Raw genomic sequence first — 20,201 nt, 5'->3', positions numbered from 1 at the left:
AGTGCTTGTATATCTGAAAATGTCTTTATTATACCCTCACACCTGATTGACAGTTTGCCTAGGTATAGAATTTTAGGTTAGAAATAATTTTCTTCAGCGGTTGAAGGCATCGCTCTGTTATCTTCTAGCTTTCATTGGTGCATTTGAAATACCTGGAGCCATTCTGATTTCTGATTCTTCAGTGTGTGATTTGTTTTTTTGTCCCCTCTGTAAGCTTGTAAAATTTTGATTTTTTTCCTCTAGCTTTTTGAAATCATAATGATATGCCTTGGTATGAGTCTATTCTTTCTTCTCAATTCTGTATGGAACTTGTAGTGTATAGCTGTCGGACATTCCGGCCAGGCTAATTTTCTTTTCTGTTCTCTCTGACTTTCTATTTCTGTTTGTTTTTACTGTAGTTTCTGGGAGATTTCCTCACCTAAGGAAACCCCTTACCCCTTGGCTAAGGGGCTCCAGAGACTGAATGACCCATCACTCTGCTCCTGCACCTGATGGACAACCTGGAGCTTTCCAGGGCCAGAGAGAGGGTCTGGAGAGGGACGCCCAATGACAGGAGAACCCTCCCTCCCCTTGGTAGAGAGGGCTACCCACCAGAGACAAAGAGACCCTGGGGAAGGGAGGGCCTGAGCCACACCCTCACCAACCACATGGCTGAGGAGGAGGAGGGCCAAGGGGCGCAGCGAGAAGGGCAGGCAATCCGTCACGGCTTACGCCCGCCATGAGAGCCCCAGGTCACCACATTGGTCACCGCAAGTGAGGATGTTCCCCTGCTTCTTTCGTCCAGAAAGCTCACCTAGGAAGATAGCTGCTCTCCCCTCCCCCACGCCTGACACGAGGAGGAGGGCGTGCCCTGGGTGCTGGTGGTGAGGGGATCTGGGATGAGGGACACTGGCTGCCACTGCCAGTGCCCGGGGGTGTTGTAGATGGAAGGTGGCACTGCACAGGGTCTCCCTCCCACCTCCAAACACACACAGATGGGTATGGCAGTGGGCAGCTGTATCCCAGAATCTTGAACCTGTCCTGTGTCCCACGTCCACCAGTGTGTTAGCACCATTCTGATGCAATCCTGCCTCACCAGTAGGAGCAATCAGCTTGTGAGTCACAGAGCTCCTGCGGAAAACTCGGAAAACTCGTCGAGCCAGTGCAGAGGCCGGGGTGGAGGGAAGGAGTTGGTGACAGTGCGGTTGGGAAGGGCAATCTGCCATGGGCCTTGAGCTTCCTGCACCTTCTTACTGGGCATGCCAGGAACGCAAAGCCCTGTGTGAGGGGCCGGTCCCCTGGCCTAGCGGTTAAGTTCATGCTCTCCGCTTCAGCGGCCCGGGTGCATGGGTTCGGATCCCGGGCACGACTAACCATTCGTCAGCCATGTTGTGGTCGCAACCCACATACAAAATAGAGGAAGATTGGTACAGATGTTAGCTCAGAGTGAATCTTCCTGAAGCAAGAAGAGGAGGGTTGGCAACAGATGTTAGCTTAGGGCCAATCTTCCTCACCAAAAAAAAAAAAAAAAGCCCTATCTGATCTTTACCCGGGCTGTTTCTCAGGGTACTGTTTGCAGTGAGCAATCTCAAGGGATGAGGTACTGATCCCACTGATCCCCTTTGGAAAAAGATCGGGCTTGTGACAGCTCACTGTGAAAGCATGCATTTCCCAAGCTCAGTGTTCTTTGACTACACTGCAAGCCTGCTGCCTGTAGAGCATCCACGTCGGGCCTGTGGAGTTACTGTCTGGGATTTAGGGGCCATGGAACCCTGGCCAACATGATGTTAATGCTGCTTGCTGTGCCATGATCATTAGTCCTTTATCTCTGTCCCAGAGCTCTCCAGTCTTCTGCTAGCATCCGTGAAACAGTGTTACTGTCAGGCTAATTTATTGGCTTGCAAGTGAGGTTGAATTCCAGACTCTGACAAGCACCTGCCTCGGGGGACGGTCCCATGCCCCTCCTCTGTCTGCATTTGGATCCCCGCTGGCAGAGGGGAATGTGTGTGCCAAGCTGATCAACCCGCCTGTGTGCGCCCCAGCCACGGGGGAGGAGGGTTGGGCAGCGGAGGCCCCTCTTGCGTAGATATGCCGGTGCAGTTTTGGGAAACTGGGCCTACTGCTGCAGGGCAAACAGTCAGGATGACCCAGCCCTCGCTGTCGCCGGCCTCCTGGAGCTCCGCGGCGGACACCCTACACCTACTGTTTCCATTTCATTAAGGTCCGAGGCAGATTTTTAACGCTTGGGTTGGTTGTTCCTTGAATCTTAGAGGTAATACCCTGTTTTGCCACAAGCGGGAGCCTGTCAGCGGGCTGGGAGGGGAAAAGCAGCTCCGAAGTCAGTTGAATAGAATTTATTTCTTGGGATATCTTGTGAATACTGAGGGAATCAGACATAACAACATTCATAGGTATTCCAAAACCAATTAAAAATTATTTTTAATCTTTAGATTATTTTCAACTTTTCTTTCCATCCAGCTGAGTTCAACTGTCCAGTCGCATAGTTGTAGAGTGATCACAACATTTATCCTCTGTTCCTTTATCCTGCTTTTATTGCCTTCGTCCCAGATTCCTGATGTCCTCACCTCCCCTACCCATTTTCAATAATTCTCTGTTGTCTCCCCTCCTTGAACACCACATTCTGGGATCAATGTAATCCCTACCCAGGGCTCCCACCTCCTGCCTCTCTCTGATTATTCAAAAGTGTCCTAACCAGGATTTCACTCAATATAGTGAGTGTTTTGGCTAATGATCCAGGTTTTACAGGCAGCACGTCCAAGTCTGAACCCCAGCTCCATCACAACCTGCTTAATTTGTGACTTTGAGCAAATTACTTAATTCCTCTGTGCTTCAATTTCCTCATCGCTAAAATGGATGTTAATATAATAGCTTTATCATAGAGTTTTTTTGTAAGAATTAATTATGTACTTGGTACATAGCACTTGCTCAATAAATGCCATCTACTATAACATCTCGTGTTCCCTTCTTCTGGTCTTTATCCATCACCCCTGTTACTCACGACTTCTGGCCACAACTTTTCTGTTCCAGCCAACGTCCTTCCCAGCCCCCTGTGTCTTAATCATTCCTCCTTAGGAGACACAGTCCAGGCTATTTTCCTGGTCTCTCCTGGAGATTCCAGATTCTCTGCAGCTTTTGGGGCATTTTGTTCTCTAATCCCACTCTTCACCCCTCATTCTGTGCCTTAGTATCAACAGGTCACCGGGTCTGAGGAGTGGCCTCTTGTCCTGCTCTGCATCTTGCAGTCTGTATGACCCAGGTCATTTATTTATTCTGAGTCTGTTTCTTCCTGTGTAAAATGGCCTGGAGGATCCTCAGGGTTCCATGTAGCGGTAACAGTCTGTGGAAAGGAAAACAACATCCAGTGAGCACCTAGCATGGACTCTGAACTATGACTGTATTTACTGAGTGAGTTCTAAATGCTGAGCAATGTCCACCTCAATGAGTGTACAGGGCAGATCAAGAGACATCCCGCCTCTGCCCTCATGTAGCTTACATAGGCTAGTTTTAAAAAATTGAATCCTCACAACAACCATGCAAGGGCTCATTGATGCAGTGCAGCCCAGATGATTAAGTCACTTGATTAAGTCCCCGTGAAACAGCTGGTGACTGGTGGAGCCACCGTGTGAACCCAGGTCTGACTGACCCCAAGGCTGGCTCACTCTCCACCCAACATCCTTGGGCAGAGGTGAGTCTGAATCCTTCTTAAGTAGGATCAGCCTCAGAGGGGTGGGGTGTGGAGATGAGAGGTCAGATGTGCCTGGATAAGAGTTGACTCCCACATTACTTCTTGTGAGAGTTGAGGCCTGGGAATGAAGATGGGGGATGTGATGGGGAAGGAGAAAAGCAGATGCATTGTGGGGTGGGGAGAATGCAGAAGTGCTTGTGTATTTCTGCTTGTGTCTTCTGTTGATCTTTTGGAGCTCTGATATTTCCTTCCTCCTAACTCCCCTTTTCATGCCTACTTGGGACTGCCCCTTGAACTTGTGAGCTTCCTACCTTCCACCCACAGCCCTCAGTCCACTGGCCTTCTCTGTCCTTGGACTAGGCCATGATGTCTTCTAAGGTCACCATGAAGATGTCATCCCTGGTCTTCTGAACTTGGCTCTCCTCCAATCCTCCACCCCATCACCTGGATCTAGGGTCCCAGGGCCTTACTGCCTTTACAACCTTAGAGAAGGAAGGCCTGATCGTTGGGGTGGGAAGTGGCCTAAAACCTAGGGAATACCTCACTTGGCTTGGAAAATCTGGTGTGAAGAAAATCACAGAGTAAGGACCTGAAAAAGTGGAGAGGATTTTGAGGTGTGGGTCAACTGTGAGTCCCATAGTGGGGCAGCGGAGTGTCAAGAAGGGAGACCGGGTCATTGGGACTAACAGCTGCCCATGGCCTTTGGCCTCTAGCCTTTTCTTCCCGTCAGCTCCCAGCACTGCATGTTCACACAGGCAAGGGCTTTCCTTTGTATGGTAGAAAGTGCAGGAAGGAGAATTTTTTGGGAATTCAGATAATGAACCAAATGGGACGAAATCAGGCTGCTGCTTCTGTACCACCGGTTCTTTGAGTTAAACTTGTTGCTAAGTTGAATCCTTGTCATACTGGTGAGAAATGCATTTGCTGACTACTTGTAAATGTTACAGATTTTAAACCTGCACAATATTAAGAAATCATTAGTTTATATGTTTTGGTGGGCTCAGGACTAGCTTAGCTCCCTTCTCTCCAGGTCACGAAGGATCCCAGGCACAGTGCCGTTGTATCTGATTCCCTGCGAAGATGTTTTCCTTCTTGTTCTCACACTTTCCTTCTGCTGACCCCTCTGCAACCCTTGTTCAGGGTGTCTCTCACTATCCCCTAAACCAAGTGGATACACCCAACTGTGGAAAGAGGGAGGGAGGGAGAGAAGAAAGATTTCTCCTCCCATCTTGGTGGGCACAGAGATGCCAGGCCTCCACACTTCTTTCCACTCCCTACCCTTGGGTGATCCCTGCATTCTGGACACCCTGCTGCTCCAGGTCTTGGCACATATCGTCAACTGTGGCTGTGGGAGGAGGCTGGTCTCATCTGGTGGGAAGAGGGGAGACAAAGAGGGCATTGTTTAGTGGAATAAAGAAGTGGGATGAGAGTTCTCTTTATCCTTGGGGGCTTCTTTCCTGGCACCAATCCTCAGAAACTTATCGTGAAAGAGATGTTTGTCTTGGTGCTTTAGGGTCCTGTCAGAAGCTTAGAAATAATTAACCAGAAACCCCCCCCCCCAACCCCCGGCACCAACCCTGATACCCACACTGACCCGGGTACTGTGGACATTTATAAATAGAGCCATTGAAGAATCAACAGAAATTCATGCAACTTTGAAAAGTACCCCTATTCCCGGGCCCTGTGTGTCTCCCCACTTTCCACCCCCACTTCAGACCTTTAAACAAGGACTTTGGTCACTCCGGCTGGACCATCCGCATAGCCCCAAATGGTGGGGTCACAGCTCTTGGTTTCCAAGGAGATGATCACATGCCACAAGCAAAGATGTACTAAAAGCAGCTGACTCAGTGGGTCCTCCTTGAGAAGTGGTTTAGCAAAGGGGAAGGAATCTGACCCTAGAGCCACCCTTGGTACCCCTTGAGAGAGGACTCAAGTAAATAAAATTATAAATGAAAGAGGAGACATTACAATTGATACCACAGAAATACGAAGGATCATAAGAGACTATGAAAAATTACACATCAACAAATTGGACAACCTAGAAGAAATGGATAAATTCCTAGAAATATACAACCTACAACGTCTGAATCATGAATAAATAGAAGATCTGAACAGACCAATAATATGTAAGTAGATTGAATCAGTAATCAAAAACCTCCCAACAAAAAAAAAGTCCAGGACCAGATGGCTTCACAGGTGAATTCTAGCAAACTAAAGAAGGATTAATGCCAATTCTTCTCAAACTCTTCCGAAAATAGACAAGGAGGGAACATTTCCAAACTCGTTTTACAAGGCCGGCATTATCCTGACACCAAAACCAGATAAGGATATTACAAGAAAACTGCAGGCCAATATCCCTGATGAATATAGATGCAAAAGTTCTTAACAAGTTACAAGCAAACTGAATTCAACAGCACATTAAAAGGATCATATACCATAATCAAGTGGGATTTATCCCTGGGGTGCAAGGATGGTTCAACACATGCAAATCAATAAACGTGTATCAAATCATCACATTGTACACCTTCTACTTACACAATGTTATATGTCAATTATACCTCAATAAAGCTGGAGGGAAAAAGTGTTGGTGAAGATATGGAGAAAATGGAACTGTCTATGCTATTGTTGGGAATGTAAAGTGTTGCCACCACTTTGGAAAACAATCTGGCAATTCTTCAAAAAGTTAAACATAGATTTACTATAAATGAAAACATAAGTCCACACAAAAGCCTTACACAAATATTCATAGCAGTATTATCCAAAAGGTGGAACAACCAAAATGTCCATTAACTGATGAACGAATTAATAAAAGTGATATATCCATGCAATGGAATATTATTCAGCAATAAAAAGGAACAAAGTACCGACACATGCTACACCGTGACTGAAGTTTGAAAACATTATAGTAAGTGAAAGAAGCCAGTCACAGAAGGCCACATATTGTATGATCCATTTATATTGAAAAGCCCAGAATAGGAAAGTCTATAGAGACAGAAAGTAGGTTAATGGTTGCCATGGGATTGGTAGGGGGATGGGGAGTCACTGTCAGTGGGTATGAAATTTTCTAAGATTAGATAGTAGTGATGCACAATAGTTTGAATACATTAAACCCCACTGAATTGTACACTTAAAAGGGTGGATTTTATGGCATGTAAATTATATCTCAATAAAGCTGTTATAAAAAAGTTAGATGGACAGCAAACTTTTGGGTTTGGTGTAATAAATATCACACTAAAGAGATCAAGAAAAGCCACTTTAATGCAAATTCCTGAGTCCTTAACAGGTTTCTGAACTGAGTTAGTTCTGACGACTGTTAGTGTGAAGTAAGTTAGACCGAGAACCCATTGATTGAAGGGTTGGATCTCCATGTGGAAGTACCCTGCAACACCATGTGAGGTGTGTTCAGTAGTGATTCCCTGAGTTCTTCCTCAAAGTAATCCATAGCCGTTTACCTAACCACACAATGGGGAAGGGGAATATCGAGAAATTTTGAGGACAGTTGGATACATGATTGAGTTGGCACTGAAAACTCCAAGGATCCAAAGCTCCATCATAGCGCATATGGAAGTTTGGGAATAAATGGAGCCCTGGCCCAGCTCCCTCTCACAGTACATCTTACATTCACTGGCTTTACAGATCCATCTGGTAGTCACTTCCCATGTCCCAGAGTGTACAGTCAGAATGGATAAACTTAGCAGTTGCCTGAATCCCACATAGACTCCTTGACCAGTGGAATAAAATTGTTATATAACAAAGGCCCTGCCCCAATACACAGTAGGCCAATATAGTAAATAGAAAACAATATTGCATCGCAGGAGGAATGGCAGAAATCAATGGCATCCTCAAATAATTAAGGAATGCCTGGGGGTGGTCTCCATCATATCCCATTTAATTCCCCAGTCTGGGCCTTGCAGAACAGAATGGATCATGGCAGATGATGGTGGACTACTGAAGAATTAACCAAGTAGGAGCCCCAATGGTTAAACACTGGGCCAGATGTAGCATATTTAGTAGAGCAAAATAACACAGGCTTTATTATGTGGTAAGTCTCTACTCATCTGATTAATGTGCATACTGATTCAATGTTAGAACAATGTGTAAAATCATTATTATTCATTTGTATTTCGAAAAGTTTAAACTTCAACAGAAATTCTCATATCTATCTGGCTAGTTCACAAATAAGTTTTTCTTTTCCTCGGAGCTTCAAATTTAGTTTATTCATCTGCAGTGTGAAACCAGCCAGCGAGGAAATGTAAATCACACTGCCATTTTTTTAAATCTTTGATTATTGAATATTTGACAAGCACTTCTTTTGTTTCAAGAAAATCTTGCATTGGAGTTATCAGTACAGTAAATCCTAGCAAAACTCTTCCACAACACAACCAACAAGCATCGAAAAAGAACACAAGATCATTAAGTTCTTTGCCCTCTATTTCTTTCAGCAGTTCCACAAACTGGTGATGACTTATGGTATTTGCAGATATTTACTCAACGATTTTATCAACTGTATTCATGACAGTTTTCTTAAAGTCTGCTGGCAGTAAAGGATTGTCAATAAGACTTATAAATCCACTAGATAGTAGAAGGCATTTAAATAATATCTTGAAAGTTCTGAGGGAAAATAACTGTCAACCTAGAATTCTATGCCCAACTAAATAATAATTCAAGATTAAGGATAAAATGAAAGCATTTTAAGACCAAAGAGGATCAAGAAAGTTTACTTCTAACAGTTTCCTAGTAGAACTACTGAAGGTTGTACCTCAAGAAGAAGATTTAGCACACCCACATTCATAGCAGCATTATTCACAATAGCCAAGAGGTGGAAGCAACCCAAATGTCCATCAATGGATGAATGGATAAACAAAATGTGGTACATGCATACATGCACACATACAATGGAATATTATTCAACCTTAGAAGGGAATGAAGTTCTGATAGATGCTACAACGTGGATGAACCTTGAAGACATTATGCTAAGTAAAATAAGCCAGTCACAAAAAGACAAATGCTATATGATTCCACTGATATGAGGTATCTAAAGTAGTCAAATTCATAGTAATAGAAAGTAGAACAGTGGTTTCCAGGGGCTGGGGTAGGGGAGAAATGAGTACAAAATTTCAGTTTTGCGAGATGAAAGAGTTCTGGAGATTTGTTGCAGAACGAAGCGAATATACTTAACACTACTCAACACTTAAAAATGGTTAAGATGGTTAAAAAAAAAGGAAGAAAAAAATTTATTCCAGAAGGATGGTATGGGATTCAAGAAGCACCACTGAACAAAGAAACTGGTAAACAAATTGGTAAATCTAAATAAGAATTAAGTTAAATATTGTTTGCAATGCAGAGAATGGATTAGAGGTGGACAAGTCAAGAAGCAGAGGCACTAGGATGACGTTTCATTCATTCAGTCTTGAAATCAGGCGCCTTCTTAACTCAAGGAATGGAATCTGTACCACTGGTAGATGGATAAGGTGTGGTCAATGAAAGAGAAGATGTCAGTGATGACACCCAAGTTTTTGGTTGGGATAGCAGAGTTAGTTATTAAGATGTGGAACGTGTAAGAAGAGGATTTTTATTTTCTCAAGGGCATGAAATTACAATGAGTTTGCAATCAAAAGCTCTTTAAAGGCTGGTAATTTGAATAATGGGGAGGCTAACAGTGTAGGAGTGGTTAAGGGTTTGCCATCTGCAGCCAGATTGCCTGTTCAAATCCCAACTTCTCCACTCATTAGCTGGTTGACCTTGAATATGTTACTTAACTTCTCTGTTCTCCATTTCTCTCCTTCACAAAAGAGGATAATAATAGTATTTACATCATAAAGTTGTTATGAGGGCTAAGTGAGTTAATAGCCATATAGCACTTAGAATTTTGGTCATTCATTAAGCACTGAATAAATGTTAGTGTAACAAGATATTAAATTGGAGATTTTGACTGGATTTCGAGATGCAATGTTTTAGAAAATACAATATATATGACATTCTAGAATGATTTGTTAGTCTGAGATACAATATTTCAAAGGAAAAAAAACAAATAAATAACAGTTATGTCACTCAGACTCTACACTCACATCGAAGTTGGATAAAACGGCAGAGTTCTTGGAAATTAGAAGGAGAGAGGGTTAACTTTGGAGAGAGAATGTCTTTGGAAAGAAATGTGCTGTTAGTTCTTCCCAAGAGAAAGGGGTGAGCGTGCTGCCTCCTGCCTCTCAAGCCCAGTAAGAGGGGCTCCATTGTGTCTATTGATGCCTGTCTGATAAATCAAGAAGGCAAGAGGTAGGCTATCCAGCAGAGGAATGGAAGGAGATGTGGCTGCATTGGAACTGGCCTACATGCCCAGAGTTTGTTGGACCTAAGGATGTGTAATTGTTCTCCGTGGGCCAGATGTGGACATGCCCAGGAGAGAGCCAGTGTGAAGTTATCATATGTCTTGCTTAACAGAATCCCCTGGAGGAGTGAACAGGCTTCAGAGCTAAAAAAGAATCCATTTGGCAAACTGTCAAAAAGATCAAATCACTTAAAAGGTGAAGACTGTCGAGCTGGACTTATACCTCTCCATACCATCATTAAATACTAGAAAATAGTGGAACGATGCCCCTCATATCCACAGGGGCAGTAACTGGAACTGAGGTTTCCCCCAGCTCTCCTCCTTGAAGAGCTCAATGTTGGCTCTGGGAGCTGGCAGCAAAGTAATGAGACCCCTCACTCTGCACTCCTGAGTTACTTTCCCACCCATCCACCTGCTGGCCCAGCCTCGCCCCTTCCCATTCTCCAGCATATCTTTGGAGGGGATCCTGGCTCTAGCAATGGGGGCAGGAAGGGGTATGGGGGCAGGCATTGCAGTTCTCACTGGGCTGGGCTCCCCGAGCTGCTGAGGGGACATGCATCATGCTGTGAGGGGAAGCCTGTGCTATTTCTCCCAGCCAAGAGAAGAGGACATCCTGAGAGCAGGATGAGTTCTGGGACAGCTGCTGCCTGAGGAAATGAAGCAAACACACGCGTGCACACACACCCACACATACACCCATACTTCTTGTGCTTTGGGTACCTTGGCCAGGAGAGTGGGGGGACACAATAGAGATTTAAACATATGGAAATTCTATCTATTGTTGCCTGAGAGCTCAAAAGTTGGAAACACACTGAAGCCATTGCTCCCCTTGCAGATAATCTGAAAATCCCTGTTTCAGTTCACCCTCAACAACAGCGGGTTATTCTCCAGAGCCCATTCTTTAACGGCAGGGCTGCCCGCTCCTCCAGCTGCAATTCTCTTACCCTTCACTAAAGCTGCCAGGAATGAAAGGGGAGGGGAAGAAGGGGGTGGTGGCAGGGGCAGGGCCTGGCGGAGAGCTGGGACCCCGAGGCTCCAGCCTGAGGACGCTCCTTTCTGCTTCTTTCCCGTTTGTGCTTCTGCTCAAAGCTGCCAGGTGAGTGCTGGGGCAGAGAGCAGCAGGGCTGGCTCAGGGCCTGCGGTAGTGGTGGGGGGGCTCTAGACTGTGCTTCATGCACACACCAACGACCTGGGGATACTACTAAAAATCAGATTTGATTTGCTAAGCCTGGGCTGCAGCCTGAGATTCTGCATACCTGGTGATGCCAGTGCTGCTGCACCACGGACCACACTTTGAATTAAAGAATATAGAGCATTTTCCAGGCCAGGTGGGGTGAGATGGGAGCAGTGAGCCAGGTCCAGCACTGTTCTCAGTGGACATCTCTCCCTCACACCTCAGATAGTTACCTGCCACCAACGGAATCCTGAAATTTTTCTCTAAAAGAATAGAGATGCTTAGAAAAATTCTTACCAAAATCATGATGGAATTAAAAAAAATCTATTTACATATTTGAAAATCCCCTCAAACTTAGGGCTTTCCTCCCTCTCCCAGCTCTTGAGCTCACAGGTGTCGCTTCACTGATTGAAATCGTGACAGGTCTCAGATCCTGCCAGCTCCTTCCTGAAGAGATTTATTTGCAAATTATTTCTCCACTCCTAGAAACAGTGGTGTCCCTTGAGCTGAGATTTGTCAATAATGCTGAGCTCTCAGCTTCTTAGGTCCTCAAGTTAGGCCCGAGGACTCTGGCTCCTGAGGACAAAGCTGCAGATACGTTTGCAGGAGGAGGCTGTGGGGCTCAGAGAATGAGACAGGTGGGCTGGGGACAGCTGGAACAGATGGGTCCCAGGAAAGCAGGGGATGAGGGAGGAGGCAGGGCTGTGTTTAGGCTCTGCTTATATAGGAAACTCCCTTTGGTCTGCAGACTGTGGGAGATGGAGCATGATTTTGTTTGAACCTTCCATGAGGCCCCGGAATGTGTGCAGAATAAATACTGTTTCAGTGATAATAGCTGTGAGGCAAAGGACACAGAAAGGTGCTCAGAATTAGTTGTGGGGACTCCAAACCAAAGAGTTCTCAGGCAAGTCTTCTTGTCCTGTTTTATCCCCTCTCTCCTTTCCAAACCCCCAAAGCTCTGTTGTGAGCTCTGGAGACCCCAGTTCAGTTCCAAGAGCTTCTCAGAGGACATTTGGATGTCTAGATGTGGGTCAGGGGTGGGCACGGGAGAGAGAGAAGAATAGAGATGGGGCCTCTGTAAATTACTAAAATTCCCAACACTTGGAATAGGCCAGGCCTGCTCTGTGTTAAACTGCAGGTCTGCTGGGAATGTGTTGGAAACGCGTTTAGAGGGTCCTGGGCCTGCACTTTGAAATGAGATGAGGCTGAGTGCAAGACCTAAGAATTTACCAAGATAGCATTTGGTAACTCTCCAGGAGGGCCAGGGCAGAAACCTTCAGAGCCTGGGGCTGCCTCCTCTAAGTGCAAGGACCCTGTAGACTTATGAGGCGGAGAGGGGCAGCAGGCATCCTCACAGATGGGGCTGGTTGAGGGAAGATGCACAACTAGCCTGGAAATGGGCTGTTTATCATGCTCCACCAAATGAAAGCCCGTTGACATGCTCTTGTATAGACATCTTGCTTTACAGAGCTGGTAACTGAAGCTAAGAGCGGGGAGCTGACGGACCAGTGCGACCTTAAGGCAATGGTTCTCAACCAGAGGTGAATTTGACCCCAGGGGACAACTAACAACAACTGGAGACATTTGTGGGTGGGAGGGGAGGAGTGTGCTACTGGCATCTAGTGGACAGAGGCCAGGAATGCTGCTAAACATCTTACAACGTACAAGACAGCATCCCCCCTACCCCTAAACAAAAATTATCAGGCCCCAAGGTTGAGAAACCCAGGACCAGCATTAGAACTTGACCTTCCTTTTGGTCCTCTGTGGAGCTCAATGTCTCTCCCAACAAAACTCAGTTAAACATTTATTGAGAAACTGCTTTTCCTCAGGCTCTTCACTAAGTGCTTTTTCATCCACTAAGCAAGTGATTTTGTTTTATTGTTGTCTGCATTTTCAAATTAGGAAACAGATTTTGTTCCCTTACCTATTTACCTTTTATGATCTTCAGTTGTTCATCTTCTTCCTCTGAATTCTGGAAGAATTACCCAAGGTGCTTTCCAGCACCCCACTCTGATTTTCCTCCAAATCTGTCCTGTTGCCTTTGAAGTGGATTTCAGTTGTGCCACTGGCGATCTTCCTCCTGCTCCATTCATCACGGTTTATACGTTTAAAGATCCATTTACTCTCATTTTCCAGGAGCCTTGAGAATGAGAAGGGATAAGTCTCTATCTTCAATCTGCCATCATTAATTATGAGACCAATTTTGCATCTTTCTAGAGACTGAAAATAGATTTCTTCTAAAAATTTTAACCCAATTTTATAGCAAAGAATTTTCAGCTGCCTGATATACTTCTGAGGGGCAGGCAGAGGTTCACACTCTCATTCCTAGTGGCTCAAAAAATGGTTTCTCACAGTTGGTGAGTGGCGACGTATTTCTCTGGTCAATTGATACCCTTAGAGGCATCTCAATCCATCTTTTCTGATTGCATAGAAGTGACCATTCTGCCTCAGTTTTGGCATATGGCCTTGTCTTTTCTATAGTTTATAACACTAATACCCATTTAAAACTGTTTTGTGCATCTTTCTGGGTATTATAATTGGGAAGCTGATACGAGACAAATTAGCTATGTCTCATTTGCTGCCATATGAACTTAGAAATTCGGGTTATTATTATTAGAGTTAAAAGGAGAAATCTAAGCAAGTTCATAGTCAGAGGGGAAACCCTGGGTTATTTGAATTACAGGAAAGATAATTTGGGGATCAAATCCTTGAAGAAGCTGGAGAGACCCAAGGGCACGGATCTGGAAGGGAGAGTAGCCTTGGAGAAGTGTAGGACCACTTCTTTCTCTAAGATGCTGTAGAAGGAAGTGACTATGAAGGTGAGAGAAGTAGTAGCCCTGGGGTTTCACATCAAAGAGTCTATTTTCTCTGTGGAATGAGAGGTTTGCATGGTCTTCTGAGAGAGAGGGGAACTAGGTGTGTAAGAGTTCAGGCTGAAGTGGGATGGTTAGGAAGAGCAGCGGGACATTGAGGAGACTGCTGATTAGGACAAAACTAAAGATGGCAAATTGGGCTTGTAGCATGATGGTATTTGTCCAGAGAACTGAGGAATTTCTGAAGCCTGTCCCTGACCAAGGTCACCTCTCACCACGAGGGAGATATAAGCCCAAAGAACAATGACAAAGCAAAGTCCAATTTCGAATTTTTATCCAGCCAGCTCTGGCTTTGGCCCCAAACTCCATCACATGTAACTAGTAGATTCTGTTTTTTTTCTTTCAAAATGTTTTCCTTTTCCTAAGCTGGTTAGGTCTAAAGAACATCAGACTAAAGAAAGCCTTGACACTCACTCTGTTCACTTGATCCCCATTCAGCCCACTAACCTAACTGCATCTCAATCTCACCACTGTGACGGGAGCAGAGGCTGCCCAGACACACCTGTGAGCACCCGAGGGCATGGAGCCAGAGAAAAGTGGATAGCAAGAGAATGCACATTCTCCCCAGTGTCAGCACTGATTTCGTTCAGGTGACGCTGACTGTAGCACCAGACCTGGTAGCCATCACTTGGGGAAGCAACAGTTTTCAGAGGATTCTGGTCTCTGACTATTCAGCCTTTGGGCTGAGAGGGAGGGAGGGAGGGAAAGGGAGAGACAAAGACAGATCCTGGTCCCCTACCATGCCAAGAGTTCCTCTCCATTCCAGCAGTACAGAGAGGGGACAGAAGAGAGAGAGCCACATCCACACTGACTCACTACTATTATTTTACATACATGATTCCATTAACTCTAAGTAGGTGCAATCCGAGTCTTGGTATTTGATCAACCAGATCCTTGGGGAGGAGCAAGAGGCTTGCCTTACCCATCCTTGGATTAGGAGTGAAGAGGTGGCCTGACACTCCTAAAGGACAGTGAGCAACACACCCACACCCATCACTGTCCTCTGCTCCATAACAGGATGTGTGGCAGGTTCCTGAGGCAGCTGGTGGCTGAGGAGAGCCGGCACTCCACCCACGTGGGGCGCCTCCTGCTTCCCGTGCTCCTGGGATTCCGTTTTGTGCTGCTGGCTGCCAGTGGGACGGGGGTCTATGGTGATGAGCAGAGTGAATTTGTGTGTCACACTCAGCAGCCAGGCTGCAAGGCCGCCTGCTATGATGCCTTCCACCCCCTCTCCCCACTGCGCTTCTGGGCCTTCCAAATCATCTTGGTGGCTGTGCCCAGCGCCCTCTACATGGGTTTCACTCTGTATCATGTGATCTGGCACTGGGAAGAATCGGAAAAGGTGAAGAAGGAAGAGGAGACCCTGGGCCTTCAAGGGGAGGATAGCAGAGATGCCCTAGGGTCTGGAAGCCCCAGGCTGCTCTGGGCCTATGTGGCACAGCTGGGAGTGCGACTGGTCCTTGAGGGGGCAGGCCTGGGGGGGCAGTACCATCTGTATGGCTTCAAGATGCCAGGCTCCTTTGCGTGTCGTCGAGAGCCTTGCCTTGGTAGTATAACCTGTAATGTGTCTCGCCCCTCTGAGAAGACCATCTTCCTAAAGACCATGTTTGGGGTCACTGGACTCTGTCTCTTGCTTACTCTCTTGGAACTTGTGCTCCTGGGCCTGGGGAGATGGTGGAGGACCCGGAAGCACAAATCTCCCTCTTCTAACTACGTCCCAACTTCAGAGAGTACCAGAAGACACAAGGAACCAACCAACAACTTCCTGGTGGTGGAAACAAGAGAGCAGTTCCGAGAAGCAGGTGAGAAGGGCGCTCACATCACTCTTTCTTCCTGCCCCTGATATCCTGTCCTGATGATCTCCCATGGCAGGTCCCTCGCCCTCTGGGACATACAACTCCCACATGTCATAAATTCTGACCACTGCTCCCAACCCATCTCCCAACCCCTATCCCTATCAGTTCAATGATTCCTTCCAACGAACCAGGACGAGAGTGCTCAGTCAGTTGCCTCCTGCCCATTTAGGTCTCTTCCCACTCAGAAAAATCTCAGCTTCTGCTTGATTCTCTACTTTGCAGAGTTATGAAGACATCTGTCTCACCTCTGAAGGAAACCCTATGATTGGATCTTCTTCCAAATATCCTGTGAGTGGGGTTTTACCTCCATGACAAATGAGAGGCTATTGAAGCATCTCTAAGGGCCAGATGGGCCATGCTGTCTGAAGCATTGCCTTGAAGAACTCCTGCTTGTGCCTTCTCACCAGAATCCTCTGGTGTCAGCATAATAATATTCATGGGCTTGGTTCCCGAGTCAGCCAGCAGAAGCCTCCATTAAAACCATGCCACTCCCTACATGCACAATAAATATTGACTACTGTTGTTGGCATTCCTGTTGCTGAAGACAATCCTCCCCCCGTCTCAGTGACTCTACTTATCTCTCCTGTTGTTCCACAATCTCTGCTCTCCCCTCCTTCAAAGTCCTGTAAACTATGAATGCCCCCAGCCCTGCAGCATGTCATATCCAGAAGCTCTGGCCTTCCAAGCATATATGACCCAGTGTCCTTTAATATATAGATTAGATTTATTCAAATACCCAGCCACATCCTTTAGGAAGATCATTGGGAATTCAGAAGCTTATGTCTCCTTAACCACTGACAACTCTGATTTCTGCTCAGTTCTCATTCTCTGCTTGGTGCACTGCAGCTGCTCCATTGTCTCCAGCAAAGCAGCACCTCCTATGTGGGGCCGTTCCTAGCTTTTAAAGGCATACCTGTCAATACCACACAGAAAAGACAGTAGAGATTTACTGCTGATTCAGGCATAACAGTAAGGGACGTTTACATCACAATGTGATTCAGCAGATAATTTAAAGCTGAATATCAGGCTTCTCTTTTCTTGAATCTGTCAGTCATTTCTGTCCGAGTTCCACCTTTTTGCAGAAATATCTCTCTCCACAGCCCTTCCTTGCCCTCAAATTCTCAACAAAGAGCAGTTACCTAGTGTTGTTTTCTCCTTCTGAATCCCAGTGTACCCCCAAGTAAATGAGGAAGGCCCATTCCTAAGGAAAGATATTTGGTCCCCCAAGGGACACTTTGGCAACAGCTAGTAAAATAACAATTTTTCTTTCTGCTACACAAGTGTTTCATAAAGAGTCCCTTATCTACTGTAGCCAGAGCCCAGCCAAGTGACCAAGGACAGAAGAAAGTAAACGTCATCCTTCTGAATTCCTCCTTGATAGAGTCCCTTTTTAAACAGCTTTATTGAGATATAGTTCACCTACCATATAATTCACCCATTTAAAGTATACAACTCAATGGCTTTTAGTATAGTCACAGAGTTGTGCACCCATGAACACAATTTTAGAACATTTTCTTCGACTTAAAAAGAAACCCTACAACACTTAAGTATCACCCCCGAACCTCCATACCCCCTAAACATAAGCAACCGCTAATGTACTTTCTGTCTCTCTAGATTTTCCTATTCTGGGCTTTTCATATAAATGGAATCACACAATATGTGGTCTTTTGTGACTGGCTTCTTTCACTTAGCATGTTTTTGAGGTTCATCCATGTTGTAGCATGTATCAGTACTTCTTTCCTTTTTCCCAAATTTTTAAAAAATTTAAAATTTTTTTTGTGAGGAAGACTGGCTCTGAGCTAACATCCGTTGCCAATCCTCCTCTTTTTGTTAAGGAAGATTAGTTCTGAGCTAACATCTGTGCCCATCTTCCTCTCCTTTATATGTGGAACGCCTGCCACAGCATGGCTTGATGAGTGGTGCATAGGTCCACACCTGGGATCTGAACCTGTGAACCCCGGGCTGCTGAAGCGCAGTGCGCAAACTTAACCACTACAGGCCGGCCCACTTCATTCATTTTTACGGTTGAATGTTATTTCATTGTATGGCTATACCACATTTTATTTATTCATTTTTCAGTTGATGGCCATTTGGATTGTTTCCACTGTTTGGCTTTTATGAATAATGGTGCTATGAACATTCATGTACTAGTTTTTAAGTGAATACCTAGGAGTGAAATTACTGGGGCATATGGTAACTCTTTAAAACTTTTTAAAGAACTGCCAAACTGTTTTCCACAGTAGCTGAACTATTTTACATTCCCAGCAGCAATGTATGAACTGGTTGCAATTTATCCACATCCTCGCCAACACTTGGTATTTTCTGATTTTTGTTTGTTTTGTTTGATTTTTTAATTCTAGCCTTCCTAGTGGGGTGAAGTGGTATCTCATTGCGGTTTTGATTTGCACTTCCCTAATGACTAAAGATGTTGAGCATCTTTTCATATGTTTACTGGCCATTCGTATGCCTTCTTCGGTGAAATGTCTATTCAAACCCTTTGCCCATTTTTAAATTGGGTTGCTTGTATCTTTGTTGTTGAGTTCTTTCTATATTCTGGATACTAGATCCTTATCAGATATATGATTTCCAAATATTCTTTCCCATTCAGTGGGTTGTCTTTCACTTTATTGATAGTGTCCTTTTATGCAGAAAAATTCTAATTTTGATGAAATTCAGCTTATCAAATTTTTCTATTGTTGCTTATAATTTTGGGGTTATGTTTAAACCTTCACATTGCTTAATCCATGGCCATGAAGATATGCCTGTTTCTTTCTAAGAGTTTTATAGTTTTAGCTTTATATTTAGGTCTTTGATTTTGAATTAATTTTTGTATATGGTGTGAGATAAGGGTCCAACTTCATTGTTTTGCATGAAGATATCCAGTTGTCCCAGCACCATTTGTTGAAAAGCCTATTTTTCCTCCATATAATGGTTTTGGCACCCTTGTGGAAAATCAATTGATTGTAGATGTATAGCATTATTATATATATTATATATATATTATATATATATATCTGGACTCTCAATTCTATTCCATTGATCTATGTCTATCCTTATGCCAGTACCACATGTTTTTATTACCGTAGATTTGTAATAAGGTTTGAAATTGGGAAGTGTGAGTCCTCCTACTTTGTTCTTTTTCAAATAGTTGGCTATTTTGGGTCCCCTGAAATTCCATATGAATTCTGTATGAATAAAATTGTGAATTGGGGAGCATCGATACTTTCAGCGAAAAAGGACATTCATCTCAGGAGTGTGGCAGGATAGAAGACATGAACCTTAAGGAGACATAGGACCTAATGTCTGCCACTCAATACATAGACAGACACATACTCGCACCACAAACACTCATGGCAAACATTGGTAACTGATAAGAACACTTCTTCCCGCTCGGTCCATATTAAGATTGGACTCGGGCCGGCCCCACGGCTTAGCAGTTAAGTGCATGCGCTCCGCAGCTGGCGGCCCAGGTTTGGACAATATTTTGGATGCTTCTCCGGCCATGCTGAGGCTGCGTCCCACAAACAACAACTAGAAGGATGTGCAACTATGACATACAACTATCTACTGGGGCTTTGGGGGAAAAATAAATAAATAAAATCTTTAAAAAAAAATGATTGGACTCAGATTCCTTCTCATTCTAATTCTAATTTACAAAGAACATGCATTTATTAGTTGTATAGTTTAAACATTTTAAAACTAGATATTATGTGGGACTTTTATCAAAAACCCCAAAATAGAGATCATAGGAACCCCTTTCCAACTCATGTAATCATACATTCCATAATACTTACTGAGCATATTAAGGGAAAGACAGTATCTGATATTGGAACACAAGAAGAATTAAAATTTTCATCCATAAGGGGCCAGCGCAGGGGCATAGTGGTTAAGTTTGGTGCTCTGCTTTGGCGGCTCGGGTTCGCAGGTTTGGATACACCGCTCAGCAGCCATGCTGTGGCAGGGACCCACATACAAAATAGAGGAAGACTGGCACAGATGTTAGCTCAGGGCTAATCTTCCTCAAGCAAAAAAAAAGAGGAAGATTGGCAACAGATGTTAGCTCAGAGTGAGTCTTCCTTACAAAAACAAAAAAATTTTATCCATAAGAAAAGGAACAGAGTGGGAGGAATAAAAAACAAAGCACCTCAGAAACACAGGATCACAAGTCCATTGAAGAGAAATAGATAATTCTCTGCAACAGACAAGCATATTGTTTGTTGAAAGCCTCAATGAATGTTTCTTGGGATAGCAAAGTGGTTGCTGTTCAAATTGGGTACCAAAAGGCAAT

At 44.6% G+C, this 20,201-nt stretch overlaps 1 protein-coding gene across 1 annotated transcript; it reads left to right on the top strand.

Moving 5' to 3' along the window:
- The first annotated feature begins 15,075 nt into the window (after window positions 1-15,075).
- GJC3 (gap junction protein gamma 3) lies at window positions 15,076-15,900 on the top strand. The gene has a single exon (XM_014797111.2). It carries the CDS (start codon window positions 15,076-15,078, stop codon window positions 15,898-15,900), a length of 825 nt encoding a protein of 274 aa, XP_014652597.2.
- Window positions 15,901-20,201: the final 4,301 nt, after the last annotated feature.

The sequence above is a fragment of the Ceratotherium simum genome, chromosome 26 (genome assembly GCF_057802395.1).
Source record: "Ceratotherium simum simum isolate JZ-2026a chromosome 26, ASM5780239v1, whole genome shotgun sequence".
NCBI classification, from domain to species: domain Eukaryota; kingdom Metazoa; phylum Chordata; class Mammalia; order Perissodactyla; family Rhinocerotidae; genus Ceratotherium; species Ceratotherium simum.
Note: the sequence above shows the minus strand (reverse complement) of the source record. Positions and strands in the feature narration are given on the sequence as shown.

Bases quoted from the DNA above. Each gene is read 5' to 3' on its own strand.
- GJC3 (XM_014797111.2), top strand. From the start codon at position 15,076: ATGTGTGGCAGGTTCCTGAGGCAGCTGGTGGCTGAGGAGAGCCGGCAC.